This window comes from Spermophilus citellus (assembly GCF_964194105.1).
Source record: "Spermophilus citellus genome assembly, chromosome: 17".
NCBI lineage: Eukaryota > Metazoa > Chordata > Mammalia > Rodentia > Sciuridae > Spermophilus > Spermophilus citellus.
This window is the reverse complement of record NC_138199.1, coordinates 56,717,380-56,741,342: the sequence shown is the minus strand read 5'-3', so window position 1 is coordinate 56,741,342 and position 23,963 is coordinate 56,717,380. Positions and strand designations below refer to the sequence as shown.

General features: G+C 47.2%; 1 protein-coding gene across 2 annotated transcripts; it reads right to left on the bottom strand.

Annotated features, from left to right (window-relative positions):
* Positions 1-6,444: 6,444 nt before the first annotated feature.
* CAVIN1 (caveolae associated protein 1) lies at positions 6,445-21,534 on the bottom strand. 2 transcript variants are annotated; one of them, XM_081270901.1, is made up of 2 exons: positions 20,850-21,479; positions 6,445-8,898 (listed from the first exon to the last, which is right to left on the bottom strand). In XM_081270901.1, the coding sequence occupies exons 1-2, from the start codon at positions 21,321-21,323 to the stop codon at positions 8,197-8,199; spliced, it is 1,176 nt and encodes a 391-aa protein (XP_081127027.1). In that variant the 5' UTR covers positions 21,324-21,479; the 3' UTR covers positions 6,445-8,196. The 2 variants fall into 2 exon arrangements, with proteins under 2 accessions (XP_081127027.1, XP_081127028.1); XM_081270902.1 differs by lacking the exon at positions 6,445-8,898 and adding an exon at positions 12,451-14,839 and having other exon boundaries at positions 20,850-21,534.
* Positions 21,535-23,963: the final 2,429 nt, after the last annotated feature.

Genomic DNA, 23,963 nt, shown 5'->3' with positions numbered 1-23,963 from the left:
CTCAGCAGACACAACATCTTTGTATGTGGCGCTTAGGATCGAACCTGGGCCGCATGCATGCCAGGCAAGCCCGCTACCGTTTGAGCCACATCCCCAGCCCCCATTCCAAGTTTTCTAAGGCATCTCCATACTGCTTTCCAAAGTGGTTGTACCATTTTTGCAATCCCAGCAGCAATGAATCAGTGTACCTTTCTCCCCACACCCTCACCAGCACTTATTGTTGCTTGATTTTTTGATAATTGCCATTCTGACTGGAATGAGATGAAATCTTAGAGTAGTTTTAATTTGCATTTCTCTAATTGCTAGAGATGTTGAACATATTTTCATAAATTTGTTGATTGATTGTATATCTTCTGTGAAGTGTTTGCTCATTTCCTTAGTCCATTTATTGATTGGTTTATTTTTTTGGTGTCAAGTTTTTTGAGTTCTTTACATATCCTGAAAATTAATGCTCTATGTTATGTGCATGTGGTAAAATTTTGCTCCCATTCTATATCTATAGGTTCTCTCTTCACTTCATTAATTGTTTTTTTTTTTTTTTTTTTTTTTTTTTTTTTTGGCTGAAAAGAAACTTTTTAGTTTGAATTTGTCCCATTTATTGATTCTTGATTTTACTTCTTGCACTTTAGGACTCTTGTTAAGAAAGTCAGGTCCTAAGCCAACATGATACAGATTTGGGCCTGCTTTTTTTTTTTTCCAATTAGGTGCAGAGTCTCTGGCCTAATTCCTAGGTCCTTGATCCAATTTGAGTTGAGTTTTGTGCTTGGTGAGAGATAGAGGTTTAATTTCATTTTGCTGCATATGAATTTCCAGTTTTCCCAGCACCATTTTTGAAGATGCTATCTTTTCTCCAATGTATGTTTAGTACAAGATAACTGTATATATGTGGGTTTATCTCCATGTCCTCTATTCTGTATTTTTCACTGGTCTACAAGTCTGTTTTGGTGCCAATACCATGCTGTTTTTGTTACTATAGTTCTGTAGTATAGTTTAAGGTCTGGTATTATGATGCCTCCTGCTTCACTCTTCTTATTAAGGATTGCTTTAGCTCTTCTGGGTCTCTTATTCTTCCAAATGAATTTCATTTTGCTTTTTCTATTTCTATGAGGAATGTCATTGGGATTTTGATTGGAATTGCATTAAATCTGTATAACACTTTTGGTAGTATGGTCATTTTGACAATATTAATTCTGCCTATCCAAGAGCAAGAGAGATCGTCTCATCTTCTAAGGTCCTATTCAATTTCTTTCTTTCTTTTTTTTATACTTTTTTTTTAGTTGTAGTTGGACACAATGCATTTATTTTATTTTTATGTGGTGCTCAGGATCGAACCCAGGGCCTCATATATGTGAGGCAAGCACTCTACCATTGAGCCACAACCCAAGCCCCTCGATATCTTTCTTTAGTGTTCTGTATTTTTCATTGTAGAGGTTTTTCACCTCTTTTGTTAGGTTGATTCCCAAGTATTTTATTTTATTTTTTGTAAATGGGGTAGATTCCCAACTTCTCTTTCAGAAAATTTGTCACTGATATACAGAAATGTATTTGATTTATGGGTGTTGATTTTTATATCCTACTACTTCGCTGAATTCATTTATTAGTTCTAGAAGTTTTCTGGTGGAATTTTTTGGATCCTCTAGATATAGAATCATGTTTTCAGCAAATAGTGATAGTTTGAGTTCTTCTTTTTCTATTCGTATCCCTTTGATTTCTTTTGTTTGTCTAATTGCTCTGGCTAGAGTTTCCAGGACTGTGTTAAATAGAAGCAGTGAAAAATTGCCCAGCTTTTTCTTCATTATTTTCTTCATATATTAGACGGACAAAATAGCTTTATTTAATTTATTTTCATGTGGTGCTGAGGATCAAATCCAGTGTTTCACGCATGTCAGGCAAGCACTCTACCACTGAGCCACAACTCCAGCCCTTTTCCTTTCTTCATTTAAAAAAATTTTTTTTTGTAGTTATAGATGGACAGCATGCCTTTATTTTATTTATTTACTTATTTATTTATTTTTGTGGTGCTGGGGGTTGAACCCAGGGCTTGTGCATGAGAGACAAGCACTCTACCAACTGAGCTACATCCCCAGCCCTCTTCATTTATTTTTTCTTGAATACTTATTTTTTAGTTGTAGTTGGACACAACACCTTATTTTATTTTATGTGGTGCTGAGGATCAAACCCAGGGCCTCACTCGGGCTAGGTGGGCACTCACTCTACCACTGTGCCACAACCCCAGCCCTTCATTCTTAATTGTTTCAGGTGAGTTCTTACAAGTGATCACATGACCTCTGTTTTGTCAGAGGCACAGTGATTTGGATATGTGACCTATTGGAGTCAATGGCCATCATATTTGAGAGTCTGGCTGGAAGGATTTGGAAAGAATTCCTGTTTACCAAGGCTGCTCAGCTGTCAGGCCATAAGTCTGTACCTATTCATGGTTATCTTTGCCACCATGTGGGAAGAATATGATTATTAATATAGATTACTGTGTTGTAACAAACACAGAGAGAAGGTAGAAGAGAGAGATTCCTAGTGATCCTAGAACTTATTTCTGGGAATTTTTTTTTCAAATAAAATTTGCCAATTTTATTTTATTATTATTATTTTTTGTGGTTCTGAGGATCAGACCCAGGGCCTCATATGTGTTCCTGCCGTGGGACTTTTTCAATTATATAAATTCCCTCTGTGTTTGTTTTCAACTTCGGTGTTTTGTTTTATTTTTGCTGAAACCAGTTTGAGGTGACTTTATAACACTTGCCAGGGAAAAAAAATCCTGTAATTTGTTCAGTTATTCAACAAGTGTTTATTGACCTAAAGTCCTACTGAAGACTGAGAAGGGAATGAGTAGCATGACTGGGGGTGGGGCCTGGGGAGGAAGGTGATTTAAGAGATATGTGACCCCCAGGTGGAGCTCAGTGGTAAAACACTTGCCTAGCATATGTGAGGCCTTGGGCTTGATCCCCAGCATGGCGAAAAATTAAAAAATAAAATAAACTGAGAAGTAGAAATGGGGAGGCCATTCCAGAGAGGGGGAACAACCTGAGCAAAAGCCTATAGGCCTGTAATCCCACTGATTTGGGAGGCTGAGGCAGGAGGATTGCAAATTCAAGGCCAGCTTCAGCAGTTTAGCAAGGCCCTAAGCAATTTATTGAGACCCTCTCTCAGAATAAAACAAAAAGGGCTGGGGATGTGGCTCAGAGCTTAAGTGCTCCTCGGTTCAATTACTGATACCAAGAAAGAAAAAAAAAAAAAAAAAAACATGTTGAAGAACAGAAATACCTGGGGTAAGGACCAGATTCTTAGAGGACCTTCTGAGCCATGCCATGGAGTTTAATTCTTTGGTCAATGGAAGTATTCAAACCACAATTCATGTTTTTTTAAAAAAAGAAAATTCAGGGGCTGAGGATATAGCTCAGTTGGTAGAGTGCTTGCCTGGCATGCATACAGCCCTAGGTTCAGTCTCCAACACCAAAAAAAAAAAAAAAAAAAAAGGAAGAAAATTAAGATGTTTCTTGACTTATAATGGGGTTACATCCAGATAAACCCATTATAAATTGAAAATAAGTAAAAAATACATTTCATACACCCAGCCCACTGAATAGCCTGCCTTAAGTGTTTTTAGAACATTTGCGTTAGCCTGCAGTGGAATGAAATCATCTAGCACAATACAATGCCTGTTTTATAATAATGCTCAATATCTGGGCTGGGGATGTGGCTCAAGCGGTAGCGCGCTCGCCTGGCATGCGTGCGGCCCGGGTTCGATCCTCAGCACCACATACCAACAAAGATGTTGTGTCCGCCGAAAACTAAAAAATAAATATTAAAAATGTTCTCTCTCTTTAAAAAAAAATGCTCAATATCTTATGTAATTTACTGAACACAATACACTGTATAGTATCAGTTGTTTTCCTTTGCTTGAGAGTATTAGATTACATACAGGTAACCTGTGAAAAGATTAAAATTCAAAGTACAGGTTCTACTGAGGGTATATTGTTTTACTATCTTAAATTTGAACAGTCATAAAGTCAGACCACTGTATGTGGGGGACTGTTGGTGCATATCTCTGGCAGTAAGGTGGGGAATACATTGGAAAGGGAACCTAAAGTCAGTTGACATGCTTCAGGTGAGAGCAGATGAGAAACTCAACTAGTCCAAGAGGGCTGCTGCTGTCTTTTCCTGGACCAAGGAGAGTTACCTTGGACTTAGATCTTAGAGACCTGATAACTTGACTTGAAGCTGTAAAGGAACTTCCATAGGTCCCAAATATAGAGGGACTTCTACAGGTCCCAGGATCATTTGGGAGACAATACCTCTACTTTATTGTCTGATTGTAACCCTGGAAATAATGCTAATGAAGGGTGGACTGGTTGGTGGAAGAGGCTGTGTGGATGTGGGCCTTGGAATGCCTATCAACTCCTACTGGCAGCCAGTTGACTGTTTCCCCAGTGCCTGCCACTAGGATCCCTGCCTCAGACACTAGAATTTCCTCTAGGGGTTCTGGAGCAGCAACCAGCACTGGGAAATAAAGAAGGCAGGCCACGGGGTGTCAGGGTCCCCAGGAAAATGGCTGTTCAAAGAATAAGGACCATTCTTAATAGTGGTGGCCATAATAGAACTGGGTGAGGACATCACCAGGCAAAAACACCTTAATCCTGAGAAGCAATCTTTTTTGCTAACCGTTTCGTTTTTGTTTTGCTTTAAGTGCTGAGGAGTGAACTCAGGAGTGCCTTACCACTAAACTAAATTCTCAGTCCTTTATATTTTGAGACAGGACCTTGCTAAATTGCCCAGGCTAGACTTTAACTTGCAATCTTCCTGCCTCAGACTTCCAAATTGCTGGGATTACAGGTGTGCACCACCATGCTGGGCTCATAGAGACCCTCATCTTTGGTTCAGGTGGAAGCCAATCTGAGAGTTATTTCTTTCAGTTTTTTTTTCGTATTCTCTGGCCCAAGAATAAATTTTCCTTCACTACATGATCACTGCTCAATTTTGTTAGTGGTTCCATGATTCTGGGAGGGAGAAAGCACCCACTTTGTCTCTGAAATTGGTAACAAGGACAGTAGAGCAAAGTGACTCATGGATATTGAATCAGTGGCAAATAGACTGGCTGGGGGGTTGGGAGTGGGGGGTGGAGTAGCTCATGGAAGAAGCCTGTGGGGAGAATCCAGGTATGGCTTGAGCCCAGGGAAGAGCATTACTCTGCCCCCTGGAGTCCTCCCATTATTCCCTGCTTTTCTCAGCTGCTTGTCTAGGTTCTAGTATAAGATCCTTAGTGTGTCTCTCCTGGCAGCAGAAGTTCACTGACTCCCAGGCTCTGAATTTTCGGCATCAGCGTCCATTTCCTTTGGTGAGAAGTCAAAACACTGTACTCTCCTGGAGGTGTATGGTCATGAGGAATATTCGTCCTGTTTGAGGTAATGGCAGGAGGCTGGGGTATGGTCTAGGAGATGACATTTTTATTAGGGACGCCCTTCCTCAGGTGATTCTGATGCACACCCAACCACATGATGATTGGAGTCCACTGCTCTAGGAAATTCATTACCTGTAGGCAACCTGCTCACAGGGAAGAGAGGCTGCCATACAGGAAAAGGTGTCCACCCCAGGGGTGTGGGGAGAATGAAATATGCCATGTGGATCCACTGATGTCCTTTCCTCTGATATCAAGCCCTCTGAGGCAGATCTTCCAGTGTCCCCCTCCTCAGGATGCCTCCTCCAGACTGGATTCCAGGGCAGTTTTTGTGAGAAGCTCAGACTGGGAAGAGGGGGCATGTCTGAGGATGAACACCCTGATGACTGGGAATGACTCCAAAAAATTTTGGGTTATAGACTGTAACCCTCAAACAGACTGTGGAGCCAAGCTGCTTGTCTTTGAATCCCAGCTCTGCCACTTACCAGCTGTGTGACCTTAGACAAGTCACTCTTTCCTCTTCTTCCAAATGGAGATAATAATGATAGACTCTACCTCATAGGAGTATCGTCTGATTAAATAAGCAAGTCCATGCCAAAGTGCTTAGAACCAGTCTTGGCAGAGTCTAAAGGCCCCAAACAGCTGGGTATGGTGGCTCATGACTGCAATTCCAGAGACTAAGGAGGCCAAGGCAAGAGGATTGCCAGTTTGAGGCCAGCTTCAACTTTGCAAGGCCCTAAGCAACTTAGTGAGACTTTGTCTCAAAATAAAAACTAAAAGGGGCTCGAGATGTGACTCAGTGGTAAAGTGCCGCATGAGCAGGGCGCTGGGTTCGATCCTCAGCACCACATAAAAATAAAGATGTTGTGTCCACCGAAAACTGAAAAAAAAAAATTTAAAAAGTTCTCTCTCTTAAAAAAAAAAAAAAAACAGTTCTTCCTCCATTTCTCTCTCCAGCCTTCCCTGTTTGGCTCCCTTCTGTTCTCTTTAGTTCATCCCAAGCAACTGCCTTGGAGAACATAACCTAGCACAAATCATTTTAGAAAAGCAGGTTTATTGGTCGGGCTGCTCACCAGGACACAGCAACATGAGGGGCTCCCCAGAGCCCATGAGAAACTGCATCTGCCCACAACTCAGACCCCTTCATTTCATCAGCACCAAGGGACCTTGTCCCACAATCCCCATCCTCCCTCAGCTGATGTGTCTCCAACCATTCAGAGGAGAGAAGGGAACCAAGAAAAGGAAAAGGTGGGGGTTGGGGGGGAAGCAAAGCTTTGTATTATATAAAAGGTTTGTGTTCCCAGGCTCCCCACCCCCGCCCCTTAAAACAATTAGCTGAAATTCTAAAAAGCAAAGCTGGGAAGATAAGGAGGGGGTGGTGGAGGTTGGGGGAAAAGAAGGGAAGCCTCCTGCCCTTCCTTGGGGCTTCTACTTATGGGGAGGAGTTGTCCTTGCTTCTGGAAAGGAATAGAAGAACTGAAGCTGCTGATACCTAGGCAATGCACTACAGAAATCAGGCCTCAGACTGGAAGCTGCACTCCCTTGTCCCCAAGGTTTTAGGAAAGGCACCCCTAAAGGCAAGGAACCCAGCAAGGTCTGGGAGAGTTCTACAGCTCTAGGGAGGGGTCTCCTGTAGAAGGTTGGGGCTGGGGCTGGCTGATCTGCACTGTGCACCCGGGCTTCCACCTCTGGCTCTCTGTTCCAGGCCTGGCCATTAGCACCTGGCTATTTTCAGCCTGACTTCCGCCTAACTCCCAGCTCTCCACAGCCTGCTGCTGCCCCCTTCTGGGACCTGAATCTTCTCTGCTTTAAGAACTAGGCTTCCTCTGAGGGTAGCACCCAGACCCTAATTGAGGGATCAGGCAAAACATACCTCTCTCCTCTTTGGATCATCTGTTTCTCACACTGTCCCCCTTCCAGCTCCTGAAAATAGTCCTGCTATCCTGAAAACCCCAGTAATATGGGATTCGTGTCCTGTTTTCTCATGACGCTAATGAGGCCACTTCTCTTTTCACTTCTCCTAGTTTTCCATTCTCCTTCCCAAAGCCATAGCCAAGTGCTCCTGCATGCAGATGCATAGACAAGTAAGCGTGCCCCTCCCCCTCGGCTATGTGCTCTCCATATTTCCACAGCCCTCAGGCCCCAGGTTCTGCTTGCTTCCAGGCTTCCTTGTTGGGGCTCTTTGTGGATACAGCCTGTGCTGGACCCTCATCCAAGGTCAAGGCTCACTCTGCCTTTCTTCCTCACTCCTGAGGGTCCTCCCCCAAACACCCTCAGGTCTTCTGGTAGGAGACCTCCCTTCCATGTGGGCAAAGGTCCTCTTTAGGGCTCGAGCTTTCCTCTTGGTAATTGTGGTTTTGGAGCCTCTGGGGTTGAGGATAAGAAGGAAGGGGAAGAGCTTAGTGAGCAGGAATGATGCAGCTGGGAGTGGGTGCTGTGCGGAGGGGCAGGCAACCCCCCCCCCCATGGGGCCCAACCATGGAATTAGCAATTGCCTCTAGAATCCCCTAAATTGGACAAACAGGGCACAGATGGCTTTTCTTCCCATTTCCATTCCGACTATGTCCAAATTGGGGGTGTCCATGGTGGGGGGGCTGCCTCCCCCTCCAGTCTAACAGCTGTGACTTGGAGGGGTGTTCCTTGAGAGGAGGTGTTTTCAACTTAGAAAAATCTCAACCAGGTCAGGGCTGAGAGAGAATGCGAAAGAGAAAGTTTGAAAAGGGAAAGGAGTGGGGTGGTGTCAGGGGTGGGGAGCGGCAGGGCGAGGCTACGGTCTTGCGTCCCGCTCAGTCGCTGTCGCTCTTGTCCACCAGCACTGCATCCGACTCCTCGGTGATCTCCAGCAGCGTGTGCACATCGGGGCTGCTCCCACGAAGCAGGTCCGTGGCCTCACCTCGCTCAGCGCCGACCTCCTCGTCGTCCGGGCCCACCTCCACCATCTCAGTGGCCTTCAGCACCTCCACCTCGCCCTCTCGGATCTTCTTGACGTGGAAGGTGAAGGGCGGCACCTTGTACACCGCGGTCTTGGAGCGCGCGTAAACCACGTGGTCAGGTGTGAAGGACTTGCGCAGCTTGTCCCGAGAGGTCTTGAGCTTCTCGCGTCGCTCGGCTGGGACCAGGCGCGTGCCCAGCTTGTTCATGCGCTTCTCCAGGGTGTGCCGAGTCTTCTCCAGGTTCTCCTTGGTCTTGAGACGGGTCTTCTCCAGGTTCTCACGGGTGCGCACCTTGGTCTTCTCCATCTTCTCCTTGGAGAAGGCCTTCTTGAAGTCATCCACGCGACGCAGGCCGCTGCGCTTGATGCGCTCAGCACGCGACTCTTCAATGACCTCCTCTACCTCCACCGCCTCATCCGAGGACAGCTCAACTGCTGCCGTGTCCTCCTCGGGCCGCTCTCCTTCTCCCAGCTCATCGCCCTCCTTCTCCGGCAGCGCCTCGGACTCTTTCAGCGACTTGCTGACACTCAGTTTGGCGGGCAGTTTCACTTCATCCTAGGGAGAGAGGAAAGGGGAGATGAGAGTGGGGCCAAGGAAGAAGGCAGGGTGAAGACTGGGGGAACGCTGGGCTAACTGGAGGTGAGACGGTGGCAATCGGAGAGAGGAGAGAGACCTATGTAGCCGTGAAATCGGTCTGATTTAGTCACCTTTGTACCCCTAGCACCTGGCACAGAGCTGGGCACATCGTGGTACTACATACACGTACATTGAATGAATTGTCATTATACAGACTGCACAAGGACCGAACAGAGCTTCTGGTCAGAAATCGACCTGCATTACAATTACACTTTGAATATCTCTGCTGCCCTCCACCCTGCCCGAGCGCTCTAACTTAAGAAGTGACAGAGCGCCCTCTAGTGCTCTAAGTCACACACTGCCCAAATGAGGCCATAAAGCAAGGGGGGTTGCGAGAGTCTCTTTAGGTTGATAGGGGATGGAGGATGAGCTCACAGCCAGTCTCACGCGGCCCCCAAGTAGGGTAGCTTGAAGATAAAAGCTAAGGGAGTGAGTTTCCTCGAATTGAACCATTTCAGAACCAGCCTTGGGGAAGAAGAGCTTGCCCCTTCCCGTCCCTCCTCCCTTGACTCCCTCATACTGTTGAGCTCCACCAGTGGTCATCATCCATCTCCCATGTGGAAAGTGATGGAGGAAAGAGGAAGACGCTGGCTGGAAGCCAAGGACATGTTTTTTCCCCTAGCCTTGACATTTCTTCCGACTTCCCTGATTTGTCATGGGAGGGAGGGTTTGCTTTTTTTCTTTTGTTTTCTTCATTAGTGGGATTGAACTCGGAGTGCTCTACCACTGAGCTACATCTACATAGCCCTTTGTAAATTTTTTATTTTCTCATTCATTTTTTTGATAAGTGTTTATATATATTATATATATATAGCTTTATTTTTATATATATAATTTTTTTTATTTTTTCATTTATTTTTTGATAAGTGTTTATATATATTTATATATCTTTATTTTTTTATATGTGGTGCTGAGGATTGAACCCAGGCCTTTGCAAGTGCCAGGCGAGCACTCTACAGCTGAGCCATAACCTCAGCCCCGTATTTTTAAATTTTGACACAGGGTCTCCCTAAGTTTCTCAGGCTGGCCTTGAACTTTCTGTCTCCCTCAGTGTCCTGAGTAGCTGGGATTGCAGGCTTGCACCATGATCCAGGCAAGGGACTGCTTTAACTATTCTTGCTTACCCCAGGTCTGAACTCAAAGAATCAGGGGTAGGATGGTAGTTCCAGATTGCCCATGATGCTGGGGCTAAGCCAGCCCTTGGCTTTTTCCTCTTCCCCGTGGAATACCTAGCACTACCTGTTTTTCCATTCTAAGAATATTTTCCAAGATCCTGATTCTGGATCAACACTTAGGCATCACCCCCCAACCCACCACCAGCACCACCAAAAAGGAGAGGACACTGAGCACAGAAAGGGAAAGAGGACGATCCAGAATGTAAACAGGAGCTCTTATTTAGCCCAGACTCTCCACAGGTATTTCAAACAAAGAAATGAGAGATGTTAGGGCTGGGGGTTGTGGCTTAGTGCTTGCCTGGCATGTGTGAGACACTGGGTTTGATCCTCAACACCGCATAAAAATAAATAAACTTATTTAAAAAAATAAAAAAGAAAAAGAAATGAGTGATGTTTCTTTTTTTAGGTACCGGGGATTGAACTCAGGGGCACTCTACCACTGAGCTACATCCCCAGCCCTTTTTTTATTTTGAGACAGTGTCTCAATAAGTTGCCCGGGCTGGCCTCAAATTTGCAATCCTTCCTTCTCAAGCTTCTGAGTAGCTGTGATTACTGGTGTGCACCATGCCACCAAGCTTGGTAAGACAGTAGTTTTTCCTAACGGTTTTGTGAGATAATTTCCTAAAGTTGTAAGAAAATATCATCTCCTGAGAAGATGAGGTAACATGAACTGACCCCCTTTTGTAGAGAACACATACACATTATATGCAGGCTATTTGGAATCTCTTGCACCACCTGCTACAGAAATTTGTCCCCCCCCCCCTTCCTCTTCCCTCCAATCCACATCCCCCCCCCCCCAGCTTCCTGGTTTATACTGAAACTAGGAACACCTCCTCCCAACTTCCTTCCCTCCCTGTCAATAGCATTAGCAGGGACAAAGAGGGAATGCTGACTCCACCTCTTCTCCCAACTGGACACCAGCTCTGCTGGGCACCAAGCCACCTCCAGTTCTGTTATCCTACTACACCTCCCAGCAGGCAAGGTGACCTGGACACAGGGCATGCTGGGATTTGTAGTCTCCACCTGCCATGGGTGGCTTAGTGCTATCTCAGGCATCCTAGGGCATTCTGCCAATCCCTGTATCTCTAGGGCATTCTGTCCATCACTCTGCCTCTTATTCACTGAGGCACTGAAGGGGTCCTCTTCTGGTTCTGAGCAGGGAGGTCCCAATCTCTGTCTGCATTCCTTCTGATTTCAGTTGTACCCTTTGGGGTCTCCTGCAGTCACCCTCTCCCAACCTGCTACTGGAGACTTATATCAGGATGTATGTCACTAGGAAGAACTTACACATCATATTTAGGACTAAGACCTAAAGTATCTGCTTCCATCCACCTTGCCCATTTCCACCCAGAATGTTTCTGTAGCCCCAAGATCAAAACATTTTCAGCTCTGATCTCTTCTTCACAATCTCCAGGACTAAAAACCCACCCACATCCCACCATAGTGGAGAAGAGCCCCTCCTTTCACTAAGCTGAAACAATGTGGATGTGCTGGGGAGGGATTAAGGACGACAGCAGGGAATAGTCAGGAAACAGTCCCAGCTGCTGGAAAACAAATCCATATTGTCTCCTGCACCCCCCACCCCCCCACTTCTCCCCACTGCTCCACCCTAACCCCTGAAGGCCCTAAGCAGGCTGATTTTCTTGGCCTCTGGCTTTCTAGATAAAGTCTTTGCCAGCTGAACTTGGAAACAAGTGCCAAGGAGAGAGCTGTAGGCTCCCCCTAGCCAATCCCATCTTCCCAGTGGAGTACTGTTCAGTGAAAGGCTTCAAACTACAATAACGGGGAGAATCCCTATGAGGGGGCTTTATTTATGGATTTGGGGGAATCTCCCCAGAGGGGAAAAGGTTCCTAGAAGATATAACCTCACTCATTGTGGGCCTCCTAAGAGGAGCTGCCTTGTTGGTGGAGGGTCAGGAGATGGGAAGAAACAATTTGACCTGAATCCCTGGACAATGTCCAGTAGGCTGGCCCTGGGGAGCATATACTACCACTAACTTTTCCCCTCCATTAATGGGTTTATCTTTTCTCCCTTTTCCAAGTCAGGTTTCCCTGATGACTCACAACCTTGGAGTGCAGTCTTAGGCCCACCCAGTTGGTCTGTTGCTACAACGACCATCAACACAATCCAAAAGCACCTCCCCCAAGCCTGGGCACACAGGCCAGGCACCTTTGTCCCACCCCTACTTCCCTGGCAGAGCTCCTAAGCCAATGGAGGGGCCTCAGGGGTGGCAAGGCCAGCTACCTCTGCTTGTTCTGTTTTCCCATTTTTATTAAACAAAACCACCACTCCCAACAGGCTTGGTTTCCAGAGGTACCTTTAATGACCAGGTCCGAACAAAAGCATGCACAACTTCCCCTAACCCCTGGCAAGCACACACAGCTCAGCAGGCATGAGTCCATAATGGATATAGAGAAGACCCAAGGAGGTTCCCAGTATTTTCCACCACCACTAAACCCTCCATAGAAACTTACAATCTTATGGCTTAAGAAGATCTTTATAAAATTATAATATACGTGAGCACCTACTGTGTACCTGGCCCTTGGACAAGCAACTTACATTTGTTAGGAAGAAGGGACAAGTGTCACAGGGATCTGGGTAGGAGCCTCCCTACTTAGTGTTAACTAATATGTCCCAGTCATTGCTGGGGAAGACACTGGAAAGATCATTCAGAGACCCAGCGTCTGTTTATTGTGAAGAGAATGTATAATGGAAGAAAAATTAAGGGGGACTCTTAAAAACCCAGAACATGGGCTGGAGTTGTGGCTCAGTGGTAGAGTGCTTGCCTGGCTTGTGTGAGGCCCTGGGTTCAATCCTCAGCACCGCATATAAATAAATAAAAGAAAGGTCTATCAACAACTAAAAACTTAAAAAAAAATTAAATTAAAAAAAAAATCCTAAAAACAAAACAAAAAACCCCAAGACCTCCCCTTTAGGTTGCCAAGATAGGAAGATGATAGACATCAAATGCAGAAGGGTCCTTCCTTCTGTCTGCATTCTCAGACAGGGATAATATTGCCCCTAGGAGGGTGCAAATTGATTTTTAGCAGTAGGGGAGACTTAGATAGCACGATTGTTTGTGGTGCTGCAAAGAGCCTACTGTACACAAATAGACATATGGTATATTCATTGCATTAAAATTTCATGGAGGATGGGGCTGGGGTAGTAGCTCAGTGGTGGAGTGCTTGCCTAGCATGTGAGTCACTCAATTCAATTCTCAGCACCACATATAAATAAATAAGAGAAAGTTCATTGACAACTAAAAAAAAAAATTTCTTAATTAAAAAAATCCATGGAGGAGCTGGGCATAGTGGGGTATGCTATAATTCCAGCAACTCTGAAGGCTGAGGCAGAAGGATCTTGAGTTCAAGTCCAGCCTCAGCATGTTAATGAGACCCTGTCTCAAAATAAAAAAAAAATAAAAATAAAAAAGGCTGGGGATGTAGCTCAGTGGTAAAGCACCCCTGGGTTCAATCCCTAGTAACAAAATAATAATAATAATTAATAAAAATTTAAAAGGGATGATGACATAGCTCAATGTTAAAGCCCTTGTCTTTTATATGTGAGGCCCTGGGTTTAACCCCCATGCCATATATTAAAAAAAAAAAAAAAAAATGTCATGGGGGAGATGGAAATTAAGGGGGAAAGTATGTAAAATGACCCCTTAGGGAGATTATCAGGAAAAATAAATAAATAAGTTGAGAAACTGTGTGGTATAGGGCAGCACAGGATCCAAACCAGAGCCAGTTAAAATGTCCCTCTTCTGCCTCTTCTCCGAGTTGGCAGCTTTTGGGTGCCCCACCCAACACAGGATCTAGCAAACATAAGGGATCTCTTTGCAAAACTTTAAAAAAAAAAAAAAAAAAACTGGAAAAAATAAGTGTAAATATTTTCCTCAGCTACAGGGTGGGGGGTGGAGAAGGCACAGAACAAACCCCAGGCCTAGGCCTCATGAGGGCCCCCTCTAAAGAAGCTTTGTGCCAAACTGGCCTGCCCCTGAGGAGTCGGTGGCAGGGGGAAGGGAAGAGAGGATCAGAAGCCATGCAGTTTCATGCAGTTTCATGCAAGGCAGCCTTTGGGCAGCCTGGTGCTGGGAATGTCTGCTATTAAAGCAGAAACCCAGGGCTGGGGGTATAGTTCAGTGGTACAGTGGTTGTCTAGCAGGCATGAGGCCCTGGGTTTTATCCCTAGCATTGAAAAAAAAAAAAGAAAAAAGAAAGAAAGAGACAAAAAAATCTAAACAGATACTAAGAACAAGGGGAAGCCCCTTCCCTTTGCCTCCCACCCCACCCCCTGCACACACCACATTCATCTGAACTCTGCATAACTGGAGAGTGTCTTCCCAGTACTTATGACCCAACCACAAAGGGGACAGTAACTTGGAAGGGTTGGCCATCCTGGCACTGACCATGACCGGTGAGCTGACAGCCTGGAGAGACACCCCAGACCACAGGCCCCAGTGGACCAGGAGACCCTAAATACCCCCACCAGCTGTCGGCTCCTCTGGGATGGGCCGAGGCTCAGGCTCTGGGTAATAGGGCAGCGTCCTAGGTGTCTGCTCAAAGTCTGGGAGCTCAGGTACTGTCTCAGGCTTCAGGTCAAAGGGCTCAGTCTCAGGCAGAAGGTCAAAAGGCACGATCTTGGGTGTGGTCAGCTCAGAGGGTGCAATCGGCTTCTTCTTGGGCTAAGATGAGGAAAAGGGGTTTAAATGGGACTTGGGATGGGTGCGGAGTCCTCTGTGGCATGCAGAGTTGGGGCAGCAGGAGGCACAAATTATCAGGGTGGAAAGAAACCACATTTGAAATGCTTCATCAAGAGGGCCCCAGGCCGAAAGGGGTGTGACAAATCCAAGCCCATGAATTAATAAACAGTTTAAACAGAAACTTCTTCCTCCCCCTTCTATCTTAGGGCTCCCAACTTCTCCCTTTATGGAGCCACAGCTGTGGGATAATCATGGCTACTGGGGGGCCAAAGTGGTAGGGCATGAAATTTTCTAAGACAGACCCGTTGACAGACTTTAATGGGGAGGTTCAGAGGAGTAAAAGAGAAGGTCCACACTTCTCTGTCCTCAGAGGCAGGCGTAGCTAATCCAGCTCTTGTTACTCCCAGAGGCAGGGTGGGTACTGGGTGCCGCCCAGGAACAAGAAGAGGGATGGGCATGGAAGAGGGACATCCTGGCGACTTCCTTTTGGCTACATCCCACCTTCTGTCTCCCATGCCACCCTTCTCCCTCTACCCAGTGTTTGGAAAATGAGACACCAAAATGCAGAGAAATCAGGATCAAAACCAAGCTATGACCGTGTAGGCAGGTGGGCCTATGTCCTGGGATGTGGCAGCAACAGCTTCCAATTCTCCCTCCTGGAAGTGGAGCTGAACTGCCACTCTTGCTTTGGGCAATCAGAAGTTATGAGAGAGGGACAGTTGGTGACACTACCAGATCCACATAATAGCAGTGTTCAGTAAGGCCTGTAGTCACAAAAACCCAAAGCAGCAGGTCCCAACTTGTCCTGTGGGGTGAAGGGAAGAGGTGGGAGTAGTAGGAAGGCTAGAGAGAGGGAGTTACAATGGCCCTCACCTAGGCAAATACACAGTCCATGCCAGGGGATACCCATGCCTGGGCAGGAGCTCAATCCTTAGACCCCTCCCCCCTTCCCTTCCACTGCCATTGGACCAGGTGACACCTTGCTCCTAATTCAGTACTCATGAAAGCTGAGCAGCTAAGAGCCACCAGTGTTGTAGGCTGCCTGGCATTGTGCTCATCCACACAGCAATTCTGGTGTGGGGATAGCAGAACTCTTTCTCTCAGAGAATAAAGGATGCAGAACCAACCCTAGGCCAGGGCCACCCTCCACCCTGGTTTCTGATGCAGAGCCCAGGAACAGGAGGAGTGGGTGGAAGCAGTGAATGTAGCAGGAGGAAGAATATACTTGGGTTCTGGTCCCAGTTTCAACTCTCTAATCACTCAAGAGACGATAGGCAAGTGACTTCCCCTTTTGGGGCTCCAGCTTCCCAAGCTCCACAATGAAGGAGGTGACAAAAGGTCCATAATGACAGAATGATGAAATATTCACAATGGTATGGTTCAAAAACACAGCACACACCGCGGCTCATCTGCAAGACTGTTGCTTAGCAATAAATCCCCTCCCCTCTTGCTATTCTTTGTCCAATATATGCCACCACCTCACCTTTTTTACTTTGACCTTTATAATAGTCAGATTTTACTTGAATGAAGGGAAGAGCAGGCCGCTGAGATTTTTTTCATACCTCCAAAATATCCTTCCTGATTTGGGCTCAGCGACCAAAGCAACAACAACTACCACCCAAACTCAGCCTTTTGGAGGACAGGGGCGGCAGCCACACTCCCCCAGGGTTGCTAGGCTTAGAGGGTGAAGGGAACCAGAGCCCCAAGCTAGGAGCATTTCTGGACAAAGGTTTGGGGTTCTTCTAGAGCAAGGTAGCCTCGATTTATCTTGAACCCAAGAAGGAAGGAGTTAAAGATCAGGTTAGGATTTGGGGGTCAGAGGCTAGGAAGCCCTCATTTCAGTCTGCTGTCCTCACTACTTTTCCTTTTTTCTTTTAGCAAATGTGTATCTTTCCGTTTTTGTTTTGTTTTGTTTTGGGGGGGTACTGGGAATTGAACCCAGGGCACTTTACTATTAAGCTACATCCCTAGCCCTTTTCATTTTTTATTTAGAGACAGGGTCTTGCTAAGTTGCTTAGGGACTCCTCAAATTGCTAAGGCTGGCTTTGAACTTGCGGTTCTCCTGTCTCAGCCTCTCCATCTGCTCTGATTACAGTCTTGTGCTGCTGGCCTCCCAGTTAGTGCCCATGAGCCAAATAATTCCTTAAATGCTTCCCAGCCCTATCCCAAAGAATTCAGAGCAGGTTTGAAGCCGGGCATGATGGTAGGGCCTGGTGGCAGGAGTGGTGGTGCTTCCCTGTAATCCCAGAGGCTCAGGAGGCTGAGACAGGAGGATTACAAATTCAAAGCCAGCCCCAGGAATTTATCAAGGCTGTAAGCAACCTAGTGAGACCCTGTCTCTAAATAAAAAATAAAGGGGGCTGGGGATGTGGCTCGGGCTGGGGATGTGGCTCGGGCTGGGGATGTGGCTCAAGCGGTAGCGCGCTCGCCTGGCATGCGTGCAGCCCGGGTTCGATCCTCAGCACCACATACCAACAAAGATGTTGTGTCCGCCGAGAACTAAAAATAAATAAATAAATAAATATTTAAAAATAAATAAATAAATAAAGGGCTGGGGCACTCCTGGGTTAAATCCCTGGTACAAAAAAAAAAAAAAAAAAAAAAAAATTCCAGAAATTTTATCTTCATTCTATCTCCTTTCTGAATTCAAAAGTAACTCTAAAAATTATTCAGCTGGGTGCAGTGGCGCAAGTTTGTAATCCCAGGGACTAGGGAGGCAAAAAGCAAAAGGAGCAAAGTTTGATCCTTATGTAAATGCTGGGACAATTTAGTGAGAATTTGTCTGAAAACAAAACATGATTCTGGGAGCAATGGTACAAATCTGTAATCCCTGAGACATGGGAAGCTGAGGCAGGAGAATTGCAAACTGGAGGCCAGTCTCCGCAATTTAGGAAGAACATATCTCAAAATAAAAAGGGCTGGAGATGGTGATGCAGCTTGCTGGTAAAGCACCCCTGGGTTCAATCTCCAGTACTTCAAGGAAAAAAGAAAATCCAAATCATTGCTCTGTAACAATCACAGCTTCACCCAGGATGCATGGTGTTCTAGAGCAACGGCCTCCATATGCATACCCTGGCCTGATCCTCCAAGCAGCCCTCAGTCCACTAACTTCTGTTATGAGTAGAATTCCCTTCTCTCATTCATTAGCTATGGCCTAGCTAAATGTCACCAGATAGGATGGGATGCCAAACTGCTGAGTTTGGTTGTGGATGCACAAGGGATTCCCTCCTTTCCTCCCTGAAAATGGGGTGTGGGTGGCCAGATGTCCTGATCTCACAACTGGGCGCTTCCTATCCTTTGGTACACTCCTCTGCCCAGCCCCCACTGCCACATCATCACTTCCCACATCTGCCATGGGAAATATAGTCTCTCCTCCTTACACCCACTCCAAAAAACCCACACCATCAGAGGAGCTGCTTTTCCAAATCTTTCTCTCTCCTTGCCTGGCCACCCAAGCAATCATATCTCCTCAGCCTGACTTTCCCATAAACACTGCTGCCCCCAGCCTTCCCTATTAGGTCTGCCAAGACACACAACTATTTTTACTACATTCTCTTCTCAGGCCACAGACCTCCACAGACCTGGGAGGAGAGGCCTCAGCTTTCCTCCAGCAGTGGAGGCCCCACCCCTTCACCCCCACCTGGGACAGCCTTGCCATAGCTCAGAGAAATTTTACATCCGGAGACCCACCCCTGTTCCTGGAATTTTTTCCACACCTCAGAGCTTCTCCCAGGGTTGGGAACATTTTGTTCTTAGTTATCCATGTGGGTTTGGGGCTCAACCTAAGCCAACAACCCAAGCTCTGCCTCAACTCTCTGCCTCCACTGGTCCTGGCTTAATACAGATGCAGTCAAAGCCACACTGTGACAGGAAAATGCCCCCCACACACACATATCATGGATCATGCTAAATGCCAGGAAGAGCATTTCAAGGGAGGTCCCTGGCTTCTGTACAGAAGTCTCCCTCCTTCTATACCTTCATACCGGTCTTTTTCTCTCAGACTCTCCATCTTTAGCATAGAACTTTCCCAGGTTCCACAGTCTGGGACATTTGGAGTCAGAATGTCACCCATCCAAGCTCTTCATGGCAACTCTCTACCATACTAGGCTCTGGAGAAAAGATAAAGCTGGCTGGGTGTGGTGGCACATGCCTGTAATCCCAGCAATCTTGGAGGTTGAGGCAAGGGGATCACAAGTTCAAAGCCAGACTCAGCAATTTAGCTAGTTTTCTGCCCCAGACCCCTTGTTCCCCTTTCCTAGATGCTACCCAGGGCTAGTCAGGTCTCAAAACAACAACAACAACAACAAAAAAGAACCCTCACAACCCCCTCCCCACCCCACTGCCCCCAAGCAGTTAGATTAAGTGGCAACAGTTCTAGGAAAACACTTTTCCACCAGACTATCCTGTAATTGGGGGAGCAACACTTTTCAAAAGCCAAAAAAAAAAAAAAAAAAAAAAAAAGCCAGCACGCCTATAATCCCAGTGGCTTGGGAAGCTGAGACAGGAGGATCCCGAGTTCAAAGCTCAAAGCCAGCCTCAGCAAAAGTGAGACTCTGTCTCTAAATAAAATACAAAATAGGGCTGAGGATGTGGTTCAGTAGTCGGGTGCCCCTGAGTTCAATCCCCAGTACAAAAGGGGAGAAAAAAGCCAAGAAAATGCTCTTAAGAGAGCCAGTGGAAGGGGACCAGTGCCATGTTTGCTTCTGTCCCACCACCACATCCTCAGAGGGATGCTGGCATACCATATCAGTTTCTCTGTCCTCCTCAAATCTACTCCCAGTCTGCATATCTAATTGTCCCTAGAGAGACAAAGGCAAGGCCTTCACCTCCCCTCTAGCCTTCCTTTTCATTTCTCTTCGTCAGGAAGAGGATGGGGGAAGAGAGAGCATAAACTAACCCCTACAGCCTCCATGATCCTGACTGCTTGGGGTAGGAGCATCCACCAGGCTGTGGGACTCCGGCCTGGGCACATTCCTGCCAGCCCAAGATCTACAAGTCCTTAGCTCAGACTCACCTCTAAGGGGTTGGGGAGAGGGCATGGAAAGGAGCGGCAACACTGAGATTCCCAGTTTTATTTGGGATTATGATGCAAAAACTACATTTATACCCAGGAAGGAGGAATGGAGAGAAGTGTAAAGGAAGCAACAAGAGGGCACCTCGCGCCCGCTCTTCTGCAGCTCCCAGCTGCAGCCCCCACAGGCATGCGGGTGATTCATCGAGCCCAGACCCCAGGACTCTGCGGAGGCGGGTGGAGGGTCAGTCCACCCGCCGCCACCAGCAGCCCTTCTAGCACTCCAAACGCCCACTCAACCCCGCCCCACTTGTTTTCAGGAGGCCAAGGGCGCCCGCATGCCTCAGGCTAGGGTGTCCCCAGGGTCCTGAAAAGTCTCTGGAGCCAGAAGCAGATCGTAGTGAGTGGATCAGGGTGGAGTGGGCAGCGGAAGCTGATGCGGGGGCGCGGGGAACTGTGAGGGGGGCTGGCGGCTGCATCCCTCGCCTGGCGCAGCCCCTGCGGGTGCGTGCCTGAGCCCTGAATCACCCGCTATATCGGGCCCGCAGCACCGGAGGCCCTAGACCCGGGCCCCGCCACCAGTGTCCACTTACAGCGGGCCCCAACGGCCGCCAGGGACCCCTGACGTTCCCCGCAACTTTCCCCAAGTAGAATGACGTTTGACGGAGTCAGTTGGGAGCACTCTGCCAGGGATGGCGTTCCGGAGTCCGGCCCTCAAGCATTTCCGCTGCAAGTTGGAGCCCAGAGGGAGGGGCCTGGAAGGGAGGCACTGGGTGCAGAGCGCGCCCCTCAGAGCGCCCTAAGAGTTTGCACCCCTCCCCCCACCAGCCGGGATCGCCGGAAGAAGGGTGGATCTCCTGAGCTCCGGGGTCAGGCTGGCTGCAGAGCCGCGCCGCGTACCGGTCTCCCTACCCCAAACCTAGGACCGGAGACATGGGCTGGGTGGGGAAGTTCTGGGCGCGGTCCGCCTCGCGGGCTCACCTGGTAGATCATGACTTTAAAGTTGCGGCGCCGCAGCAGTTCGGCCTCGTTGACCTCCAGCTTCTTAATCTGGCCGGCCTGGCGCTCCAGGCTGCCGCGCACCGTCTTCACGTTGACGCTGACCTTGCGCACCTTCTCCAGCAACTTGCTCACAGTGTTACTCGTGGTGGCATGTGCCTTACCCAACTTGCTCAGCTCACCCTGGATGCTCTGCACGGCGCCTTCCATCTCCGCCTGCCGCTCCTCCAGCTGGGCTTGGGTCAGCTGGATCTGGTCGACTGCACCGATGATTTTGTCCAGAAGGCTCAGCACCAGTACGCCGTTCACCTGGTCTGACTTGATCAGCTCTTCAGAGCCGGCTCCCGAACGCTCTTCAGTTGCCGGCGCCCCTACGGATGAGGGCTCCGCGGCCTCGGAGGCGTCGGGGAAACTGGAAAACGGCCGCTCGACGATCTGGAGCGTGATGTCCTCCATGGCTACCCGGAGCCGTGAGGTGCCGGCCGGGTCAAGCTGGAGCGGGAGAGAAGGAAGAGCCGGAGAGGGGAAAGCGAACGAGAGTGGAGAGCAGGGGAAACTCTAGCCACGTCCGTGCGCACCGGGACCACGGCCAGAACTGTGGGGCGGGGGATCCGCGCACTGCCCGCTTTCAGGCCAAACCCTGGAGTCGCCCATTGGCTGGCCCCACCCCAGAAAAGGAGGGACGGGGCAGAAGGGGAGACCGATGTGGGGAGGGGGGATGGCGGAGGGGGACTCAAGAGCCAAGCGCCCCACCCTGCCCAGGATGGTTGGAATAGTTGGAGCGGGAGACTAGGGCCCGCGCTGGCAACAGAGGCGGCGGGAGCGGGACTGGGGCGGAGGAATGTGAATGTGAGCTGGAGAAAAGAATCAGGTCCTGAGAGTGTGCTCTACTTTTCCTCTGGCTTTTTTTTCCCCCACCTCAACAGCAAATATCCACTTCACACTTTTGAGATCTAGAGCTGGAAGTCAGGTGGACCCTGACATCCTGGAGTTATGTATACACATACTACTGTATTTTCCTGTGGCAAGTTTATATGTATATGTTTATTAATTTTTTAAATTTTATTTTTTAGTTGTAGTTGGATACAATATCTTTAATTAATTTATTTATTTTTATGCGGTGCGGAGGATCAAATCCAGGGCCTCGCCGGTGCTAGGCGAGCGCTCAACCGCTGAAACACAACCCCAATCCTAGTTTATATATATTTAGTTGTCGATAGACCTTTATTTTATTTATTTATATGTGGTGCTGAGAATCGAACCCAGTGCCTCACCCAGGGCCTTACACATGCTAGGCGATCGTTCTACCACTGAGCCACAACCCCAGCACCTGTACCTAATTTTTAAGAATGAAAGGATCCTTGCCTTTTCAAAAAGAGGGAAGAGAGAACTAAGGTCTCCACAGTAGGGAAGCCCTGCAGAACTCCCCTAGATTCTTAGAATTGTCCTAGTAGTATAGGATTAAGATGGATAATAAAAGACTAGAGGTATAGCTTAGCGATGGAGCACTTGCCTAGTATGTGTAAGGCCCTGGATTTGATTCCCAGGAAAACACACACACACACAGAGCAATAAAACAGGAAAGTCTTTTAAAGCCTTTTACCTCTCACCAAAATCACCTTTCCCTATGTCCTTCTCTGCCAGAGATCTAGCAGACACCAACCTCAGAGAGCAAGATCTGGAAGTCAATTGATTTCTCTAGATCCCAGAGACCCGGTAAGTAATTGGGGTTGATAATCTAATCCCACCTCCCATTCCATAGGAAAAAAGAGAGCCAAGAGAAGAGAGGTGCCTTAGTAGAGATCTCTTGCAAGTTTGCATTAGCACTTGGTATAGGTGTTTGTTGTTGTTGTTTGTTTGGTATGTGTATGAGAGAGTGAGTGTATGTTTGTGTGGTCTGGAATGGAACAGGGCTTTAAGGATGCTAGGGAAGCACTCTATTACTGAGCCATACCTCCATCCTTGTCATTAGCCCTTGAACCCTGGTCTCTAGACTCCTGCTCCCTTGTTCTTTATGCCTTAGCACTCTGAATCCTTTATTAGGACTGGGAAACCAGCAACCATGGCCACTCTCCTCAACCTGCTGGCCTGAGGATTACCTGAAGCCTAGTTTCATCCATGCTGGGAGAAAGGAGCAGGTAGTTCTAAACAGGCCCAAGAAAGGTCCTTAGCAAGGAGGTCCAGATAGAGACTGCCCTCCTGCTGCTTCTGGCCCTTCAGTACAGCGTGGTCACACTGAATCCCTGGAATGGCTTCAGCTCCCTTTTCCACAGAAATGCTGAAAACCTTTTCCCTGCTTAGGAAACCAGGCTTGGGTTTCTCCAGCTGGATGGATAATGGACTCAGCAAAAGGTCACTCCTAGCCTGGCATCCATTATCATTAGGAAGAGTGAAAAACTGCTTTATGGGGACCCTAGGGGTCATCAATCTAGTCAAAGAACACCCCAATCCCAGAAAGGAGCTCTGTGTCTGGGATAGTATTTAAAAAAACTACTGAGTAAAATACTTTCCCCAACACTTCAACAATTGTTTCCTCAGCAACAAGTGGCTTTCTCATTTGAAGTTCAAGTACAGTGAGGTGGTATAAAATAATTATGTATTATATGACTAGATGGCTGCCAGAACTGTCATATTACCCATTTGTTTAAGAATTTAAGAGAAATGGGGTATCCCTCGATTTGAGGGACCCCTTTTCTTTTGGGAGCTCTGCTTTCTTTCTATTACTCTAATTGATCTTGTTATTTTGTTCTCAAAAAAAAATTTTTTTTAAGAGAAATGTATTGTCACAATTTAATTTCCTTCTATTGTGGACTGATAAAACTTTGAGGAAAGAGTGACAGCAGAGGGCTTTATTGAACCTTCCTAATGTTCCTATATTGATTAGATTATTTAACAGGTGATTTGCAAGATACGATTGCATATAGGACAGGAAGAAATACATCGTGAAGTTTTATTTCTACTCCCACTCCAGCAACTTGTTTATTTCTTTCCTAGGAAACCATTGTCACCATTTTCTTGTGGAATCTTTTACAGAAAATTTCTTCACTTTTTTTTTCAGTTACTCATATATCTTAGCTATTAATATATATTAGAGAT